Genomic DNA, 21,656 nt, shown 5'->3' on the forward strand with positions numbered 1-21,656 from the left:
GTTTGTTGAATGAAGGGCGTTGACCTATGTGATGGCTATAAAAAGACAGGTAACGAAAGTGGAAGGAGTTCAATTTTGCAAATCTGAACCGGCTTCTTTCTCTGTGAATAAAGTCTCTGGATGAATCAACAGCTCTGGTTAACGGTAATTTATTTCAAAATACCATTACTTAAATTCTGATATGCATTCTGGAAGTGTTGAGGAGTAGAGTGGTACCAGAGATTGAAGTATTGAAAAATAATGATATGTGTCCTACATAGTCTTGATTGGGTACTCTGAGGTGTAAGAACAATTGCAAACCCTTCTGGGGCAATACTATTCCAAATATTATATGGTTTTGATTGATATATATATTTGTTAAGATGATTAGCATATTTGTTGGGCTTCCTTTGACCCTTATTTACCATGTTTAATTAAACAAAACAATGTTTAATTTGGGGGCTCTTATTTTGAAGAAATCCTAATTTACAAACAGGGAAGTAGAAGTCGACGGGAAGTAGATTGGACAGTTTGGACAATGCAGTATTGAACAGAGGAAATAAGGTAGGTACTCTACTACACAGGGACTGCGATTACTCTTACCATTTATGTCGTTTGCCTCTCGTTGAAGATGGACTAATTATTATAATTTCGAGGATATTTGTTCGCTTCTGTGACCAAGTAGTCAACAGTGTCAGGGAATAGTTGCACTAGCTAGTGTTATGTCACATAATAATTTAACTTTCACTTTCACTTTGTTCACATTTAACAACGACATCATTGGCGATCAAAGAGAATTACTCTGTCATTGCTAAATATCAGTTTAAATTCTTCGGGGAGAACCCTGCGATATCCAGTCATTTTGATAAATGTTTAAAAATGTTTATCTACAATACTACACATTGACAACACAAATACCATCAAATAAAAGCTGTTAATCTCTACTTTAACCTCATAGTAATTGTTTTGATTTAAAATCCAAACTTTTGGAGCCAAAAGTGAAAAAAAAATGCTTCACTGTCCCAACACTTACTCAGGGCACTGTACATGTATATTGCCAGAATTAGTCCGAATTGCTGCTGGAAAGTGACTGATGTAATCATTGTATTTTCTAGTCTAACCAGAGTTGACCATGACAAATGAGATGGCCCTCATGAATCAGAGGTATGTAGCCTGCATGGTTCTTAGCGGTGCTGGAGATGCCCTTGCCTACAACCATGGCAACTGGGAGTTTAATAGTGACGGAGAGGCCATCCATGCTGAAGTGAAGGCGAGAGGAGGCCTGGGGAAACTGGACGCCAAGGACTTCCTTGTCAGTGACGATACTGTCATGCACCTGGCCACAGCAGAAGCCCTGATCATGGCTGGAGAGGGGGTGTCACTCACTGTCCTGTATCGAGCCCTGGTGGAGAAGTACATTGAATGCATGAAAGACATGCATGGAAGAGCGGCAGGTAACAATAATACAATACATTTTATTCACAATACTCATGGTAGTCAGAAAATCAGATTGAATGTTAGGTGACATACTGTAATCAGGTTGAAAGATGTCGTTTTGTATGGTAGTCATGATTAATTACTTGTTCCATGTTAAAACATACTCAATGCACAATTCAGCACAAATCACAGGTTTCCCTAGAAATAATGAGTCTCGAGGGTCTTCCTGGTTAAATGACAAATACAAAATTAACAACAGTGGTAATGCTAAGACAGACCAGTTCTTGGCACATATTTGGAATAAATATTTTTTTTCACAGGACGTTCAATTGTCCATGTACGTTGGCTTAAGACAGCTACTATGTCTTCTCTATAGGCGCCACCTGCATGAACAGCATGCACCAGCACAAATGTAGTGGCAGCAAAGACTTCAAGTTACCATTCAACCGGCGTGGCGGGGGGTGTGGTGCGGCCATGCGGGCCATGTGTATCGGCCTGCGCTTCCCTGACCCTGAGCAGGAGCACCTCCTCATAGCGGTGAGCGTGGAGAGCGGGCGTCTGACCCACCACCACCCAACAGGCTTCCTCGGGGCCCTGGCCGCGGCCCTCTTCACGGCCTATGCGGTAAGGGGCACCCTGCCTTTAGAGGCCTGGGGACACGGTCTGATGGAGGTCCTGGAGAAAGCCAAGAAGTATGTGGAGAAGGAGGGCAACTGCGTGGAAGACAACCTGAAGCATTGGTGAGGCCTTTGGTGCAGCTGGGGTTCATTCCCTGCATAGACAGGCTTGATCTGACATTGCTGATCGATTGAAAGTGGTTGTTGTGATGACAAAGGACATTATAGTTCTTCGATAAGATTACTAAGCATTTACTGTTGCTTTTATGATAACAAACCCTTTTCAAAGTCTCATTTGGGAAGAATGCTGATTGTATAGAGACAGACAGACAGTCACATAACACATTGTATAAGTCTCACCTTTGGCCTTGTCTCCATCCTCCAGCGGTTATTTTGAGAGCGCTTGGAGGATCTATCTATCCCAGAGGGGCATCCTGGATGGGAAGAGCCAACCCAAGTTTCCTGAGAGCTATGGCCTGCAGGAGAGGGAGCGTATCTACAGGTCTCTCAGCTTCGATGGCACTGGGGGCTCCAGCGGGCACGATGCACCCATGATAGCCTATGACGCCCTCCTGAGGGTGGGTGACTCCTGGGCCGAGCTGGCCAATCACGGCTTCTTTCACGGTGGGGACAGCGACTCCACGGCAGCCATTGCTGCGGCTTGGTGGGGGGCGCTGTACGGCTTCGCTGGGGTGCCGAAAGTCAACTACAAGAGGTTGGAGTACCGTGATAGGCTGACCAAAGTGGCAGAGCAGCTGTATAAGCTGAAGGGGAAACCTCTTGATGAGGAATAGATGATGTCATGTCCTGTCAACCAGGAAACGGTTAAATGTCATGCCTAAAGTCAGGGTGACTCTATAGTGGCAGAATTTCAATTCTGCCCCCATCTTCTTAAGTTTCCCATCCCCCGGAAGGAAAATGGCTGTCAGCTCTGTGGAATGTCTTGAGGTGTCAAAGCTGTGATGTCATCAGTTTAGATGTAATAAGATCGATTGTGGTTGGGTCTCCTTATCAACAGCTTCTTATTTAAATACCGTGGTTTCTGGTCAGGGAAAAGTTCTTTCTCTTTTCCTGTGTCCTGTTGTGAGGTTATCATCATGTTGTAAGTAGCATTGTTTTGAATGACCAGTGATCATCTCTCTATCAATCTAAGTATACTCTATGAAGTATTTGCCTTGTAATAGTTGTATAAGTATACAGTTTTATTAAAGCCTCACTTGATTCATTCTTACTGACCTTTCTTGCACTAATTCAGCACAAACTCAACAATTCTTTGCACATAGTGATAATTGCATTGGAGTCAGATTATCAATATTAGATATGTTTTGCTATTAACAAAATATGCCAAACCTTCATGTAGAAACTGATATTAATATAAATCCTTGCTGAGGTCTCCGTATCCCAGTAAGGAATGTAAGGAATGTTTCTGATGTATATGTGAGTAACCCATACTGCACTACTTACTGCTCGTATACTGCACTACCTGTATATACTGCTCATATACTGCACTACCTGTATATACTGCTCATTGCACTTTCTGCTTTTTTGCACTTCTGGTTAGACGCTAACTGCATTTCGTTGTCTCTGTACTTGTACTCTGCACAATGACAATAAAGTTGAATCTAATCTAAAAAAAAACAAAAAAAAACAGTGGACTGAAGCCCAGGGCTTCGACCACCAGGGGGCCTCACAGACCCCGTGACCAACTGTTGATGATGATTTTACATAGGTTAATCATGTTTTTGTTGTTTTTGTTGTTGCAATTTTGCATTTCTGAACTGCATTTGACCTTTCTGCACATCGTCGTAATTATGGGTTAGGGTTATGTTTCATTTTACCTTCCTCACTTTCATGTTGCCTACTGTGCAGTCGGTCTGTGCTCGCAAAAGGTCTGCACCACAAAGCGGGAGCGGGAGACCGGAGTCACCAGACCTCTCTCTTCCCCTCTCACACTATCCCACTTGAATAAGCGATCTGCCTGCAGTTCTTAAGTTTCACTATCTAACTTTGTAACAGGGACAATAACTGTGTGACTGTCATATTAACACTGATCCAATGTTGGTGGTGAAACAGTAGCACACAGTCTTCTAGATATCAGACAACAAAATGTTGATAGCCCAGGGCCACAAAATGGGTTAATGGCTGCTTGGCTGCTACTTTGCCTCTCAGGCTAGCTGTTAAAGAAGAGATGCCAATTTGTAGGCCTTTTTTTCAAAGAAATTTAATGTATTCTAACATTTGACCAGAAGATGGAGCCATCGTCATTTGAATGCTATGCACTCTCAAAACAAATTCCTCTTATTATTATTATCATTAGTAAGAGGACAGACACTTTGGTTTATGTTTGTGTGTAAGGCCATTCTAGGGCAGTTGCAATTATACATAAGCACCTTACTCACCCTACCAATATACACTCACCGAACACTTTATTAGGAACACTACTATACTAATACTGGGTAGGGCCTCCCTTTGCTCTCAAAACAGCCTCAAAACAGCCTTCTTTGTAGCATTGATTCCAGACGTCTTTTGCTTTGTGACATGGTGCATTATCATGCTGGAAGTAGCCATTAGAAGATGGGTCAATTGTGGCTATGAAGGGATGCACACGGTCAGCAACAATACTCCAATAGGCTGTGGCATTCAAGCAATGATTGATTGGTATTAACGGGCCCAAAGTGTGCCAAGAAAACATTCCCCACACCATTATACCACCTCCACCATGAGAAGGTGTACAGGTGTTCCTAATAAAGTGTTCAGTGAGTGTATATATATGTGTGTGTGTACATATATCTAACTGTATGCTACAACATATTCCCTCAGATGACATGCCACACACACACACACACACACATCCCCCTGGCCTGGCAGGCTGTGTTTAACCCAACATGTCTGGAGCTGCTAGAGCACATTCCTGTGCCTGTGTCTCTGTGTGTGCGTGCGTGTGCGCACGTGTGCATGTGTCTGTGTGTATGTGTGCGTGCGTTCGTGCGTGCGTGTGCGTGTGTGTGGGACTCCTGCTGCTTCTGTAATTGGAACCTCTTCTGCCTCCGGCTCTGTTTAATGGGCAGAACACACAGGAGACGTACTTCTGAACTCAGACACACAGCAGGAGACGAACGTCCTCACAGTAAATAAGACAGATGGAGGCCTTTATATAAGCGTACAGCACATGTAATGTGTGGTATTGACACTGCAGTATGTACAGTGCAGAACAGCTCCATTTGCCTCTAGGTGATAAGGATACGGCATGCAACCTGATCACCTAATATTCAGCTCATATTCAGCTATACAATGAAGGGGGGAGGGGGGGGTTAGTGACTACTGCACATGTAGCTTCAGGCTCTTACATGACAATCCATCCAAGAGACAGACCATCCAAGATTCCCTATCATGGTCATCATCAAGGGCAAAAGAGTTATAAGCACAATTGGTCAAAGTCATTTAGCTTGAAACTCTAGACTTGTTCTGCAGTGTATGACGTCCTTAAATGGTGTGTATGTGTGTGTGTGTGTGTGTGTGTGTGACCATTCTCACCCCACCAGTGAAGCTCATATCATGACTCTAAACATCACTGGCTCACTCACTCGAGGCGAGATAAGGGGACGCCAGAAGAAGTGTCTTGGCTGTTCGCTCTGTCAGTCCCCCAGTTTAAGGTTGATTCCTGTCAGTGCTGAGAGTAGCTGTATCTATCAACACCGCCATGTGCTGCTGTGTGCCTCAGTCTTCCCCCAAGGCCTGCTGGATCCTGCACTGCTAGGCTGTATCAGTCACCACCACCACCACCACCCTGTCAGTCCTCCATTACACATTCTTCATTACACAGAGCATGTCACTATGCACTGACTCCTCTCTCACAGACATAGTCATATTCTCACTTATTTAATGTCTAAACCTGGCACTATAGTGGTATATAACGAGAGCTAGGGTATAAAATGGACATCTGTTGTGGTTCTTCTGTGTGTGTGTGCGTGTGCGTGTGTGTCTGTGTGTGTTGTAACCGTAGGATATAAGTTTTGCTGAGGGCCTACAGTTTAGTTGCAGGCTGAGGGCCTCGGGTTTAGTTGCAGGACATGATGTAAGAACATGTCAAGGAGGTAGAGTGGAAATTATTGCTACTATGTCATTTTCTATCACGACATTCGCAATCTCCGCTTTCCCACACAAAAGTAATTGCATGTCCCAGGTCCATGTGCAACAGGATAAAATAAACAGAGCGTAGAATGATTCAGCATAACCTGTAATGTTTCCAAAAATATCAAATGACTTACTTAATATAGTGTACTGGGTATGATTACTGTTATTTGTTTTATTTTTGGTGTATGGAAGTCTTGCTGTCATCCATGTACTGTCGCTGTACTTTCTTAATTTAAAAAGGTTTTAGCTAAATCTATACAAAGTAAGAAAAGCTTCAGTGAGTGGACATGAGACAAATGGACAGTAGAAATAGAAGCTTAATTGTTCTGTGTACATTCAAGCTTTCTTACTCAGTGGCAACAACTTAATGTAATTAATGTAATTAATGTAATTATTATGTATTACTCAAAAAGGTTGAGTCAAACATAGAGGCGGATACAGTACCGTCACGTCAGAGAGCAGGATTGGTATTGATACAGTTGATACCAGCAAACCTTGTCTGTTTAGTAAGCACCGCATGCTCTCATGTTCCAATGAAACCAAGAGGTACAAGAATACAGACTGACAGAGACCAACTCTGAGGTCAACTATGTGGAGGAGATTGCTCAGATGTGCTTAATTAAATCCAAAAGATAAAGAGAAGGGGCAAGTGGATGAACATTGTACATGATCAAGGTGAGGCAGTTGGTGTAACTAGGAATGTGATTAGTGGAGGACCATAGAACTCCCACTGCCCCTCCACCATTTTCAACAGATAATATTGTTCATCATCACAGAGCCCCAACACCCTCGACACACACACACACACACACACACACACACACACACACACACACACACACACACACACACACACACACACACAGACACACAGACACACAGACACACACACACACACACACACACACACACCCCTCATCACCTCCAATTCACTGTAACAACTAGAAGGCTAAACACGTTGTGACCCGTGAGCAATGTACAATTACCATTCATATTTCATAGGAAGTGGAGAGGGAGGAGAGAAGCTGTGGGAGTTTGTTTGTGCCACTCCAACACTCCTTGGCGTTAGGATCAGTGTGTTTTATTCATGTCCAGGGAGAGTCTCTCAGGGAGGGGCGCACACCTTCCATCACCTCGCCCTCAGACAGGAACTGACATCAATCTACTGACAGGGGTGGGACGAATGCCTCTAACCTTGTCCTCCTCTGCAAAGATGTGAACAGTCAATGGGAAGCTGGAACGGGTTTTGTTTGTGCGTTCCTCTTCATAAGGCCTTTGGATCCTTTCTATCTAGTTACAGACGACACTGGCATGTCTCTCTCTCTCTCCGCGAAAATGTGGGAGGTCAGTGGGCAGCTGGAATACATTTTGTTTGTGTGTTCCTCATTATCAATGGCCCTGCATAATTTCTAGTCTAGTTTCTTGAAGAGGAGGCACTTTCATGATGTGTTTGCAAAGCACCACCTTCTATCCGATTGACTGTCTTTCTCTTAACACTGCACTTTTTAAGCCAGTTATCATTTGGGTAAAATTGCCTTCCACCCACTCCCAAAAAGCCATTACCTCTGAATCATGCACCTGCAAGCTTCTCTGGCCCTAATTCACAGCCATTAAAGTTAATATGTTCCAGAGGAGGTGTCATTATCCGCTTTCCATTCATTTGTGGCGATTCTGCCCTGTCCTTAACCTTCCCCAAAAAACACCAGCTCGCCTCCTCAGAGTCTCAGGTCCTCTATGGGAAGTGACAGGTAATGGAAGTGGAACTAAAGTGAATCACCTCCTCTGGAGCAGTTCAAAGGCAGGAGGAGGGACTGGGGAAAAAGGATTATCATTTTGGGTTAGCCACTGAGAACCACGGAATCAAAGGCTGGACTCCCCCATGGATACCAAGACACGCAAACAGAGCTTAGCTACAGTAAAACATTTTTTTTAAAAGTCTCTCTCATCGATTCCATTTGTCAGTCAGTCAGTCAGTCAGTCAGTCAGTCAGTCAGTCAGTAACCCATGTTGTTGTCTGTCTCTGCTGCTGCTGCTGACTGGTCAACTGTGCAAAGTAATGAAATCAGAGACTTTAACAGTATTCAGGTGATTCGATCATCCCCATGCTCTGTAGGTCCTCTAATCTTTCTGCTGTACTTCTCTTTTTCTTTGAGACTTACATACTGTATCTCACTGCTGTGTCCCAGAACCCTCTCCGCTTCCACTGGCTGAATGTTCAACAGCGTTGCAGGGGAGTCCATGTCTTCCCCTGCACTGTAGCTTCCCTCACCTCAGTACCTCTCTTCTTCTAAAATGATCTCATAACACTCCCAGTCGAACACCTTATCTTCCTGTCTATCCCAGTACCCTATTCCTTCCCACTGGCTGGTTACCGAACTGAGAGAGACTGAACCAACCTCCAAACGGCTGATCACTCCTAACTACTAACCAGCTTATTGGCCATAACAGAACCGACATGACCCAGAGAAAGTGAAGTGTTCTCAGTGTGAATATGGGCTGGTGGGAGATAATGGGAAAATATAGTCCTGTAAAATCATCCAGCAGGACAGATGTAGGGGAAAAAGTTCCCAGTGCAATATCAGGTCCAGGGCTGCACATTCAACATAAATAGAGGACTATGGGACTGTATGTTACTGTATGAAGGGGGTGCTGTGACGAAAGACACGTACAGAACATGCTGAACTCTTCAACTCTGAGAGGAGGCAATAACAACAATTACGTAACCGAAACAGTTGAGCACAAACCCGTTTGTGAGAATGTTATGTTCATGTTATGCAAGAGTTAGACTGCTGTCACACATACAGTGGATCAATTAGTCAAGGGCAGGGCGTCAATAGCACTACCACTCTCCTGAAACACGCCATGCTAAGCTCCTGATGCCCTCAAACCTTCCCTCAGGGAGTTTTGCTTGACAGACACACCATTAGTGCACAGAGGAGTTGTGGCTTATTTCGTGGGGCTATCTGAAAATGTCATCTTCAGGTCATGTGAAAAATATTATCGTCTTCGAGAGTTCACTTGGCCACCGTGACCTTGGTCTAAAAGGCTCGATGAAAATCAAGATGTGCAAATGTAGAACCCTAAGGACATAGGGGTTGTAGAAGATTGGAGATTCAGATAAGCAGACGAAATATACTGATGTAGAGGGAGACAATTAGGCAAACAAAGTAAAATACAAAGACATTTCCTGGATATGTGCATGATACATGGTTATACAGCAACCAGTAACAGTTAAAGTAACATACGATTTTGTAGCCAAACAGACCCCTAACAAATGTGTGCCCTTGTTATAGCAGTATTATAACACATGTTTTATTGTTTATTTTCTTCAAAGTCTTTTCACTCTGCATACAGGCACTCCAAACTTGAGTTCTAAGATCAAAGCTAGCCAACAAAAGAAGTCAGCTGTTTACAACAAGGAAAATGTGTCCACACATTTCTCATTTCTTTAACTCAACTTTGTTTTTGTGTGTAGGCCTATGATGTAAATTAACTCCCCCACTGCCTCGCTCCCTCCCCTTCTCAGAGACACACACAGCTAATGATGCTTTGAAGCGTGAATGCTAGCTAGCCCGTCAGAACCAGCAGGCCATGCCAATTATAATCCACCCTGCTGGGTTAGGGGAACTTCAGCACGCCTCTGAACACGCTACCCCCGACCAAGCCCGGGTTTCAGACGCTTAAACTTCCTCTTTAAACTTCCTGAGTGCCGCTAGCGAAAGTGGGCCCAGTCACAAGTAATTTGCAGAAAGGCTAGCTCTCTCAATTTGAGGCTCGAGAAGAAGACCTCTGTAGGACATTTTGTTAAATTTTGTTACATTTCCAACGGAGATGAAGATCATTCTCTCTGAACAAGGTTCAATGTGAGTGCACCATCTCCTCTAGGAGAATTACGGTTGGAAATCTACATAACTGTACAGTCTCAAAATACAGCTAGAAGCCATCATAATAGCCTATAGGCCCGATTACCCAGCAAACAGATCCAAACTACAGTAGTGCAGTATGTCATGTTCATGTTCACTTAGAGGGGCCATGTCTTTGCTTTCAATTTGTCGAATTTGGCAGAGAAGCCTGAGACTGTAACCCCTATTATTCCGGTGGAGAATTCTCACAACCTAAAACAACACAGGGCACCTGATTAAGAGATTGAGAGTGACTTGTACAACAGAGGGAGGGACATGGAGTTGTGTTTTCAGTCCTGGGGAACCAAAGACCTTGATAACTGCGATTGGGCTGGAGTTTGGTCTTAAAGGGAAATATCACGGTCTTACAGGGAAACATTGAGGAAGTGGGAAGCTTTCAAAGCAATCACGTCTGACATGAGACTTCCTCTTGGAGTGATTTACAGAACTAGACTCAACCGCAGACCAATTCCAGAGATTACTATAATTCTACTATGTATGAACGCTGAGATTATACTGTGGTAGATTAGACACTGGCACAGGGCAATGAATAACAAATAGTGAGAGAATTATTGACTCAACGTGAATGGTAGTACATGATAAGATGGTATTCAGCAATCAGATGGGCATAACTCTACAGCTTGATACTGTATTGAGATTTTTATTTTATTTTTGGCTATAGCTGTGGTCTATAAATGTGACATAATGCCTGGTTACAAACCATTTGCAATCACTCACTGAAACCTTCCCATATTTCCAACCTCGTTAGGTGATTTCACCCAGTCACAACACATCATTTACACACCTTGATTTTTGCTTTCTCTCTCTCTCTCTCTCTCTCTCTCTCTCTCTCTCTCTCACACACACACACACACACACACACACACACACACACACACACACACACACAAACACACACACACACACACACGCTATGCACATGTGTTATTATGTGCATTGGAATGTAGGTCATAGCAAGATAGAAAGTTAGTGGATGTCGTAGCCCCTGTGTATGTTAGCTCGTCAGACAAAAGCAGACGTTGGCATTAATATGCCATTGCTCTAATCTCACACATACAGTAGGCTTCACCTCTCATCTCAGAGACATATGAGAAGAAATGAGGGCTTGAGAACAAGAGAGAGAGAGAGAAGAGAGAAGGTGTGCGTGGGTTTGCATGTCAAGAACAATACAGTAGAACTAACTGGAGGTCTATATTCTTTACCTCATTTGATACAAATTTTATGTTATGTTATCTGCTATAACCGCGGTCTAGGTGACTATACATGGTGTGGTGGAAGGTGTGTCTGTGTGTGTGTGTGTGGGGGGGGGGTGTATGTTTTCTAGTGCCTTGGAAGCTTGACATACTGTAGATCTGGAGAGATTGTCTGTACATTATTATACAGTCAAAAGTCAGTCAGGTCTGCCAACAATAACAGGGAAAACAACTCCCAGTTTGAATACTAGCCCAGACAAAGCAAGCAGCGCATCTCTAGATTCAAGTGCGTTTTCCTCAACAACAACAACAACAACAACAACAACAAAGTATTGGTATCAGTGTGGAAATGCTCAGGTGGCAGAGCCAAAATCCCAGTGTACTCCATTACATTTTCTGCTCCAGTTCCACCTCTCCCCCCGCAGGGCAAAAAACAACCCTGGCAACAAGCGGCAGTGTCAAAGGGGACTGGATGGCTGCCTCTGTGACTCGACAGCGCGCGGCTTATCCCATTGGTTAGCTTGTGCGACTTGTGCACTCACGGTGAGTGAAAGCGAAATCCTCTACGTTCCAGCCTACAGGACAAACCTTCATCGGGGGGCTTCAGCCAAATGTGTAGGGACGGGTCGTCTCTACGGGGGATTCCCACTGCTCTCAGCTTAGCACCGCAACAGGATAACAAGTATGAGCTCCACGGCTCTCCAAAATCTCCTCTTATAGCTCATTGACCTACTGTCCTTTGATGACCCAGTGACCCAGTGCCTTCTCTCACGTACATTGGAGTTAACACCCATTAGCCTGGTGCACTTTTTCAACTCATACAGGCTTTGAACACCTACACCTCCTCTTAGAATTTGCACACTCCAAAACATTTGAGAAAAGCCAATTCGATGCATTCTTTGCGATGCCTGGATGTAGGCCATGTGCTCCCCTCCTTTCATTTCCCTGCCTCAAAGACACACAATGTGGGCTTGGCAGCAGAGCTACTAGCCTCCTGGAGCAGCAAGCACGACAGGGCTTTGATCACTGAGAGAGAGAGATAGAGAGAAAGACAGCCAGAGCGAGAGAGAGAGAGAGAGAGAGAGAGAGAGAGAGAGAAAGGGAGAAGGGAAGAGAAGGGAGCCCCCACACTCCAATTGGACTTGCTGCACATCAGAAAGACTAGCGTTCTCCAAGCAGAACCAGGCATTCCCGGGGAAGAGAAATAAACACACCCAGGGCCCCAATTTGATTCAGCAAATAATGCTGAGCAGAGCAAAAAAAGACCTTGCAACTCAGAATACTCTACAGCATGATTTTTAGTTTAGAGTCTGAAAATGGATTGCATATCATGGAAATGCTAGACACAGTATTCAAAACTCCCATTGGATTATTTCTCATTGTGTCTATAAGGGAAAGATGGCCGAAGTTGCCAAAGTTTTATAAATGTTTGCATCAGGAAACAGATGAAAATAGATAGACAGAAGAGAGAGATGGCATAATTAAAATGCAACAGATTTCAGTATTCTTAACTCGGAGGGACACACATCCATCTGTCAGTCTGGGTGTGGAGGCAAGGGGACTGTCACCTCAGCAGGTGGGCCCTCTTTCCGTCACCGCCAACACAGAAAACACCAGCCCATTTCAGCAGGAGGTCCCTCAACCTCAGCGGGTGGGAGAGAGAGATCTGGGACCACTAGGGGATCAGACGGTTTTGAAGTTCTCCCCCTTGACTCACTGTGGAGACGTGCACACTCATCAGACAAGCAGCCCAACCAGGGATCAAAGAACCCCAGAAAACTGCTCCAAAATGGATGTTAATGAAGTTGTGAGACGGCACTGAAAAATGTTTGAGCAGTTTTTCACAAAGAACTCAACACACTGCTTATTCTCCTTTGCTACCCAGCGTTCCACAGTTGAGCTTGCTAATGTGTTGCCAAGGTCAGGATGTAGCAGGAAGGAAAACTATAGTGAAGTATTTGGGTTGTTTTTCTCCAAGATCTAAAAACATTCCACTCATAGTTATCAACCAACGTTGGATTCAGATCCGATGACTGGGAAAGCCACTGAAGAACACTGAACTCATTGTCATGTTCATGAAACCAGTTTGAGACGACTTTTGCTTTGTGACATGGTGCATTATCATGCTGGAAGTAGCCATTAGAAGATGGGTAAATTGTGGCCATGAAGGGATGCACATGGTCAGCAACAAAACTCCAATAGGCTGTGGCATTCAAGCAATGATTGATTGGTATTAACGGGCCCAAAGTGTGCCAAGAAAACATTCCCCACACCATTACACCACCTCCACCATGAGGAGGTGTAAAGGTGTTCCTAATAAAGTGTTCGGTGAGTGTATAATTTAAGTATATCATTGAAACCACGCCCCCCATTAAGGCTCATCATGTGTCCATTCCTCAAAGGGGCATTTATGTCTGATATGTCTGCCATAAAGAGACCTCAGGACACTCATAATACCTCATCATGTCTCAGATCCGGAAATGGACTCACATAACTCAGTATATCAGTCATTGGGGAGAATAGGCTAGGTTGTCAAGCGAGTATATACCAGGGGAGGCTAGTGGAGGTAGGAATCGAAGAACAGGCTCATTGTAATGCATGGAATGGAATAGGGAATGATATTAAACAAGTGTGTTTGATACCATTCCTTATTCCATTCTATGCATTACAATGAGCCTGTCCTCCGATTTCTACCTTCACCAGCCTCCACTGCCTCCTTATACCTACAGTAGCCTTAGCAGGAACATGGTGAAACACTAACCTGGAGTGGGACTCTAACTGAAGCTGTGAGAGAAGGACTACCCTTGATGTATGTACTGTATGTTGACATGGACAAGACCTAGCTCCTTGAGTAAGCTGAGCAGTGTCTGCCTCAAAGATCAAAAGCTCAGAGAAAATCTCTGAGGCGAGGCCATGCCGCTTGCCCAGGTTCAATGGACATATTGAGCTTTAGGAGGCTTGAATGCACACCGTTTCATAGGAGGCCTCCCCTTTGATACATGAGGATTTATGAGTCAGCATAAAAGATTTTGATTACCTTCCATTGAAAAGGACTGCTGTGCTGTGCTGAAACAAGAGAACATTTATCCTATACAGAGTAATTAACTGTGTTGACTTAGAGGAAAAACGACCTGCCCTCCAGACAGCCCTCTCCCAGTTTATCCAGAGTTTCCTCAGCAGGGTATACGATTGAGGTATCGGTTAAAACTCACTCTCCATATCTCACATATGGGGAGCGTCAAGAACCGTGACCTCTGAAAGTTCTACTGTCCACAGAAGATCCATCTTCCATGTGGTAACCATATGGTTCTTTTTGACCCTACTGTATTAAGGTGTGTGTGTGTGTGTGTGTGTGTGTGTGTTCCTACATGACGATTGGTAAGGTGTAAAGGTACGTAGGTATACCTGTATACATATATCTGTTGAGACATCCAAATTCGAGTCATGTCCCCCCTCCTCGCCTCTCCATTTAACAGCAGTGTCTAGATCCACCATGGCTTCTGTCCAAGTGTCAAGGGGAATTTGTCACCTGTCTTTGGTCAAATGGTTTCGCCTGCATGCATTAGGCGACAGCCAGCTATGTCTGTGGGTCTGTATCCTGACGTCTTTGGGTTCACCTTGAGCTAAGGAAGATTTATAGTGGTCATTGGAAGATTTAATGGCTGCAATGAGCACCTGGGAAATATATTGGGCAAAGTGAGAGAGAGAAAATGTCCTAATTTTCCGTAGTTTACCTTGAGGACATTGGGTGTATCCGCTCTAGAATTGTAGATCGGACAATGCACAGGGTCCCACTATCTATATGTGTGTATGTCCATCGCCTAGCAACCTCAACACCCATTCAACATACAACATTATTTTAAGAAAGAGAGATAGCTTTTTTTAAATATACTTTTTTACGATAGAGGACATATGATTAGCTCTTGAAGCAATGGTATGAGTTGAGTTTTTGTAATACTGTAAAGCCGTCCTTGGTGCATACTGTATTTCTGCTCTGAAGTGGACACGGTCACCTTAATATGATCCTGATGTAGAATTGGCCTCCCTACAAAGGCTCTCCTCCAAAGCCAGGTCTTATGAGTCTGTTTGATCTTGTAACACAGGTGTTTCAACTTACAAACCCTCATATGTGCTCATTTCTATAGTAGTGGGAGAGGTTGAATAGATAGATAAAGAGATTATTATTGGATTATTTTTCAAGTTTGAAACCAATAAACCAAGAAGCTTTTTTATCTGCAAAAACGTCAAAGCACATGTGCTCCTGACTACATTATGAACTGTGAAAACAGATGGAAAACTGCTCTCCCTCTCTCTTTCTACCTGTCTCCCTCCTTCACTCACTCATCCACTGCCTCCCTCCCCTCCCCCCTCCCCCCTTCCTCCCTCCCCCCTCCCCCCTTCCTCTGTCTCTGCAGTGCAGGCTAAATCCTGGCATCCAAAGTCACATGAGGACATTCCAGAACATATGGATGGACAGAGGTAGTAAAACGTAGGGACAGCTCCCTGGGTCATTTCAGGGGTAGGAGTGGGTCCCCGGGGACTACTTCCTGGTTGATGGTCCTGGTTGATGGGCCAATAAAGAGCCAGAAGCTATAGAGCCTCACAGAACGTTGGGTGGACGTTCTCAAGGTAACCTTGATGGTGCATGTGTCTCTGTGTGTGCTCTATCGATTCCAATCACGGAATAGTAAATGTATTCACATAGTATTCACTCAAATGTGAGTTTCTCCATGATGTTTTCTTGACCTATGGCGTTGCCTCCTCCTCAACCAATGCCTTTAAGTTTGGACTACTGTAGTCTCGCTTGCCAAGACTCCTGGAATCAATGTTTGGACAGGCTATATTCTTATATTCATATTCTGCATTACCACCGCACAAGGCTTCTCTGATGACTAAGCCACTCATGCATTTACCCCCTCTTAGTTTCTCTCATATTCAAACACACAGTGTGGACTCATACCCACAGAGGGATGCTAAATGCCCTGCAGTATATTATTATTGTGGTTAATGGTGTGATTAAAGGGGTATGTGGAGCAAGGATGTCCAAGGTAACCTTGACGCTCTTTAATTGAATTATGTACATGTATTATGTAAATGGACATAATAAATCACAGTTGAATCATATGGCCAATGGTGACATTGATACCAATAAAGCAACATTCAGGACAGAACACGCTGTACGCCACGTAAACGTGAACAGATTTGAGGGTTTCTTGACTCAAAAAAGCGTCCGATGAAAAATCATCTGCTCCGTTATGACCAGATGTTCTCAGGCTCCCAAGTGTTAATCTCTCCCTCTCCACCACTGCATGTACGTCAGCTTAGCCCTGCACAGCATGCCAGTTTAACCCTGCTTTAACCCCATCTGTCCTCTGCTGCCTGCTGTACGGCCAGTTGACGACAGACTCATAAACAACCACTCCCTCCCCTCTCTCCGGTTCCCGGTTCTGTACACATCTGGAAGGATAGGATGGAATAATCTATGTGAATGTACAATATGTTCTGTACTGTACAATGTACACAACTATTCTGTAGTATAGATCCCATTTTGGATAAGCGCTCCATGAACACTTTCTTCTAGGGGTCTGGAAGGATTGGTAGAATTATAGGATGTGAATGAACAATATGAACTGTACAGGGTAGCAAGGATAACATCTTGGATCAGCCATACTGTGCATGACACTTTAGTTTTTCTTTCTTAGAAGCATCAAACACGGGTTGGGATCCTGCTGACAAGATCAATTTGAGGGAAAACAACCGCTCAGACCAGAGGGAAAAAACCCCTCAACAACAACCTCTCATTAAGGCAATTCTAATGGGGCTGAAAACAGACACAGGGTTGGTTTGCTCCGCAGGGGTGTGCTGGCCCCACCAGCCCCAGCCGCGCCCGTACCCTGTCCATGTACAAGACCGCCAACCTCGGAAAAGCACTGTTAGATTTACTAGGCACATCTGGATATGGGTATATCAATGTTATTATCAACCTCCTATTCTGCAACAATAGTGCATAATAGTAGCTTATGTGACTACACCCCTGGAGCAGGCTCAGCTCTAGCTGTGCTAGCAGTGCTGTGTTGAGAACGGTGCCCTGTTAATAATGGATAGTCTGCTGGCACTGCCTGGTTTTTACTACCAGCAGCACTCGCTCACCCTCTGGGAGACACATTGTGTTGCTGCTCACGTCCACACAGTCGTCTGCCTCAAGAGCCTCGGTGTGTGTGTGTGTGTGTGTGTGTGTGTGTGTGTGTGTGTGTGTGTGTGTGTGTGTGACTGTGTGTGTGCGTGTGTGTGTGTGTGTGTGACTGTGCGTGCGTGCGTGCGTGCGTGCGTGCGTGCGTGCGTGCGTGCGTGTGTGTCTGTGCGTGCGTGTGCGTGCGTGTGTGTGCATGCGCGCGTTGGGGGTTTGCTTTGGAAACTTCTGCCTGAAAGTGAATGAATATGCCGAAAAATTAATGTGGAACAAAGATATTCAACATTCCTTCTATTGTGTGCCACAAAACCAAGCAGTGAAACACAGTGATGGAATGTCCTACCAGTTGCCGCTAGTGGGTGACGCAGTGCCACAATGTCTCCTTGATGTTAAACAGTGGATCAAAAACAGTTATTTCCTTGACATGGCACCCTGGTATCTCAGCACCCAGGATATCACAAGTACATTTTTATAGTGCCAATCACGTGCTAGGAGTCCTCACCACAATGATGCAATCGTTTCAAATGGCCTCATTGGCTAAGTAAAGATGCTGCTCATCTCGAACAAAGGGCTTTACTCACATGGGGGGAAAAAACCCACTCTCAAATATTTGCATAAGGAAATGGGAGGAGCTAAAACACTATAATCCATGGTTAACTACTAGAGTGGAGGCATCTCCTGCACAGCAACTAGTAAGTTCTGCTGACACAGTTAAATGTGATTGGTAGAGCTTCGTGCCCCAGCTACATAGACCATGGTGTAATACAGCTTCACAACAGCTTTTGGCCCTGACTGCCAGAGGTTAGAAACGTCTGTGTGTGTGTGTGTGTGTGTGTGTGTGTGTGTGTGTGTGTGTGTGTGTATGTGCGCACGGCGGGCGGGTTAATCATGGCATGTTTACTTCTGTTTATGCCCAGGGTGACAGCTGAGAGGGCTATTAATTAATTCCAAAATGGCCTCCCCCTTGAAGGTATGTACAAGCAATTGACACAGAAGACAAACAAGGGAAAAAAGAGAACTATAATCATAATAATTAAAGGGGGGAAACCCAGCCATTGCCCTTGAAATGCTTGTGTTGTTGTGTCAGATTGATAGGGTGGTGGGTGAGGGAATTCAAACACCGTTGTCACTGGTGTTTAGTAACATAGCAAGACATGGAACCCCGGGGCCAAGGGAAGCATGGACGACCTTCAAAACCAGAGAGCTGTGACCCCGCTGTCAGTAGGTCACGTGTGATAACAGACAGAGCATCCAATACATTCTACAATACACTCTACAATCTATCAGCACTTATCTAGTCACTGTTTGGTATTGCACAGTTATTTACGCTTGCTTAAAAGTGTGTTTTAGTGTGTGTCCATAAACCATATTGATGAATTGGGAAAATAGCCTTTTGCGGTAAACAGCCTTTGGCGGCAGGGTAAGGTCCAACTCATGAGTTTACAAAGTGCTAGGATAAAGACTGGCTTCATCACGCAATATTTGGCGATTATGTTGTTAACCGTCCATTGGGTTTACACAAAAGTCACACGCGATCATGCTGGCTCAGGGAAAGTAACATCTTCTAAATATGAGATCCTACAGCTGCAACTCTCACTGCTCAGAGGGCAAGCAGACAGAGGAGGCTGAGGGGGAGACAGAGGAGGCCGAGGGGGAGACAGAGGAGGCCGAGGGGGAGACAGAGGAGGCTGAGGGGGAGACAGAGGAGGCCGAGGGGGAGACAGAGGAGGCTGAGGGGGAGACAGAGGAGGCTGAGGGGGAGACAGAGGAGGCCGAGGGGGAGACAGAGGAGGCTGAGGGGGAGACAGAGGAGGCTGAGGGGGAGACAGAGGAGGCCGAGGGGGAGACAGAGGAGGCTGAGGGGGAGACAGAGGAGGCCGAGGGGGAGACAGAGGAGGCCGAGGGGGAGACAGAGGAGGCTGAGGGGGAGACAGAGGAGGCCGAGGGGGAGACAGAGGAGGCTGAGGGGGAGACAGAGGAGGCTGAGGGGGAGACAGAGGAGGCCGAGGGGGAGACAGAGGAGGCTGAGGGGGAGACAGAGGAGGCCGAGGGGGAGACAGAGGAGGCTGAGGGGGAGACAGAGGAGGCTGAGGGGGAGACAGAGGAGGCCGAGGGGGAGACAGAGGAGGCTGAGGGGGAGACAGAGGAGGCTGAGGGGGAGACAGAGGAGGCTGAGGGGGAGACAGAGGAGGCCGAGGGGGAGACAGAGGAGGCTGAGGGGGAGACAGAGGAGGCTGAGGGGGAGACAGAGGAGGCCGAGGGGGAGACAGAGGAGGCTGAGGGGGAGACAGAGGAGGCTGAGGGGGAGACAGAGGAGGCCGAGGGGGAGACAGAGGAGGCTGAGGGGGAGACAGAGGAGGCCGAGGGGGAGACTACAACCCTGTCTGGAATGCTTCACCTAGACTTTATAGGAGGCAGGACATTCATGTGAAAACTCATAAAACTGGTGATTATAGAAAACAGGAAATGTTAAGGTGAGAAGACATGATGCTGTCCCTGTGTAACAACATAACTCTAGCAACAACGTTGTAATAACATTACATGTCATATTATATATATATATATATATATATATATATATATATATATATATATATAGAGAGAGAGAGAGAGAGAGAGAGAGAGAGAGAGAGAGAGAGAGATATAGAGAGAGAGAGATCTATATATATATATATATATATATATATATATATATATATATATTGTTACATGTTGTAGTAATACATTTCGTAATATGCAGGTATAGGGGCAGGTATAGGGGCAACACAATTTAAATTATGACAATTCACCAAATTATCTTCCTATGAAAATACTGCTGAACTGACAGCGCTTTGATAAAGTAAATTGCCTCCAGTCAGGTAAACATGTGTGTGTGTGCTACTCAACACTTACTGCATCATCTCAATCCTCCCTGCCTGACCGTGGATCACTGATGCCTCCAGTATGATAAACCTCCCGTGGAAAATCTGCTTCATTTCCACCCCCTGTGTGAGCGGGGCCTGATCCCATTATTATCGATCTAATCACTGTGCTGTCTCGCTAGACTCTCTACCGCGGGAGGGCGAGGTCCAGGGGTGCAGGGGCAGGCAGGCAGGCAGGCAGGCAGGCAGGCAGGCAGGCAGGCAGGCAGGCAGGCAGGCAGGCAGGCAGGCAGGCGGTCTTGGTCGATTGGTGATGGTGATTGCCTGGTTCTATGCTTATGGGAGAACCTATGTCTCCTCTGTGTTCAGGTCTAAGGGTGCACACGCCAGGCAGGCAGGCAGGCAGGCAGGCAGGCAGGCAGGCAGGCAGGCAGGCAGGTGGGCTGGGTGGATCGATGATGGTGATTGCCAGCCACAGTCATCATTGAGATGGATCAGTAGTACATGTGGAGGGTTTAATCAGGGTAAAAGGCTGCACTCCAATATCCACACTGGCATACCACCTAGGATCAAGGGATACTGTATATTGCCCATGCATTCTATGTACTGTAGTATGCTAGTGTGGACATGGCAACACAAGGTTTAATCAGGGTGTAAGACAGACAGATCTGCTGTACAAGCGGATGGTTTAATCAGGGTGTAAGACAGACAGATCTGCTGTACAAGCGGAAGGTTTAATCAGGGTGTAAGACAGACAGATCTGCTGTACAAGCGGATGGTTTAATCAGGGTGTAAGACAGACAGATCTGCTGTACAAGCCGATGGTTTAATCAGGGTGTAAGACAGACAGATCTGCTGTACAAGCCGATGGTTTAATCGGGGTAAAAGACTAAGGGGCGAGGAGGATGAGCGGCACGGGTGATATTGATTCCTGACTCTGGCATGGAACAGCTCTCCTGCTGCCTTGAATGTGATTACACTTAAAGAAGAGACTGAGGAGGATGTTTTCTTAAATAGCACTGAGGAACAAAAGAACCCTATGTACAGTACAATATGTCCTCTACAGCCGCACGGTGTTTAATATTTGCAATGAAGATATCAACGAAAGGATTGCTGTAGGGAGGAGAGATAGAAGGGAGGAAATCAGGAAATGGATGAACGGAAAGAAAGGAGTGCAAAAAAACAAAAACTGCTCAGACCTGTCATCGTGAATATCCTCGTGTATGGTGATGGGAGTGAGAGGCTTGAGATATTGCATCCACCAGTTGGTTGAATTACATCATTTCACATTTGCGTTCACAGTGAGAATCCTTTCATGGGGA

The 21,656-nt window shown here is 45.3% G+C and overlaps 1 protein-coding gene across 1 annotated transcript; it reads left to right on the plus strand.

The window, feature by feature from the left end:
* Positions 1–479: 479 nt before the first annotated feature.
* On the plus strand, positions 480–3,808 carry LOC310812917 (ADP-ribosylhydrolase ARH1-like). Its single transcript, XM_083681675.1, has 4 exons — positions 480–543; positions 1,095–1,433; positions 1,793–2,156; positions 2,419–3,808. The coding sequence occupies exons 2-4, from the start codon at positions 1,112–1,114 to the stop codon at positions 2,825–2,827; spliced, it is 1,095 nt and encodes a 364-aa protein (XP_083537801.1). The 5' UTR covers positions 480–543; positions 1,095–1,111; the 3' UTR covers positions 2,828–3,808.
* The last annotated feature ends 17,848 nt before the right edge of the window (positions 3,809–21,656 follow it).

Source organism: Argentina silus (genome assembly GCF_951799395.1).
Source record: "Argentina silus genome assembly, chromosome: 12".
Taxonomy (NCBI): Eukaryota; Metazoa; Chordata; class Actinopteri; order Argentiniformes; family Argentinidae; genus Argentina; species Argentina silus.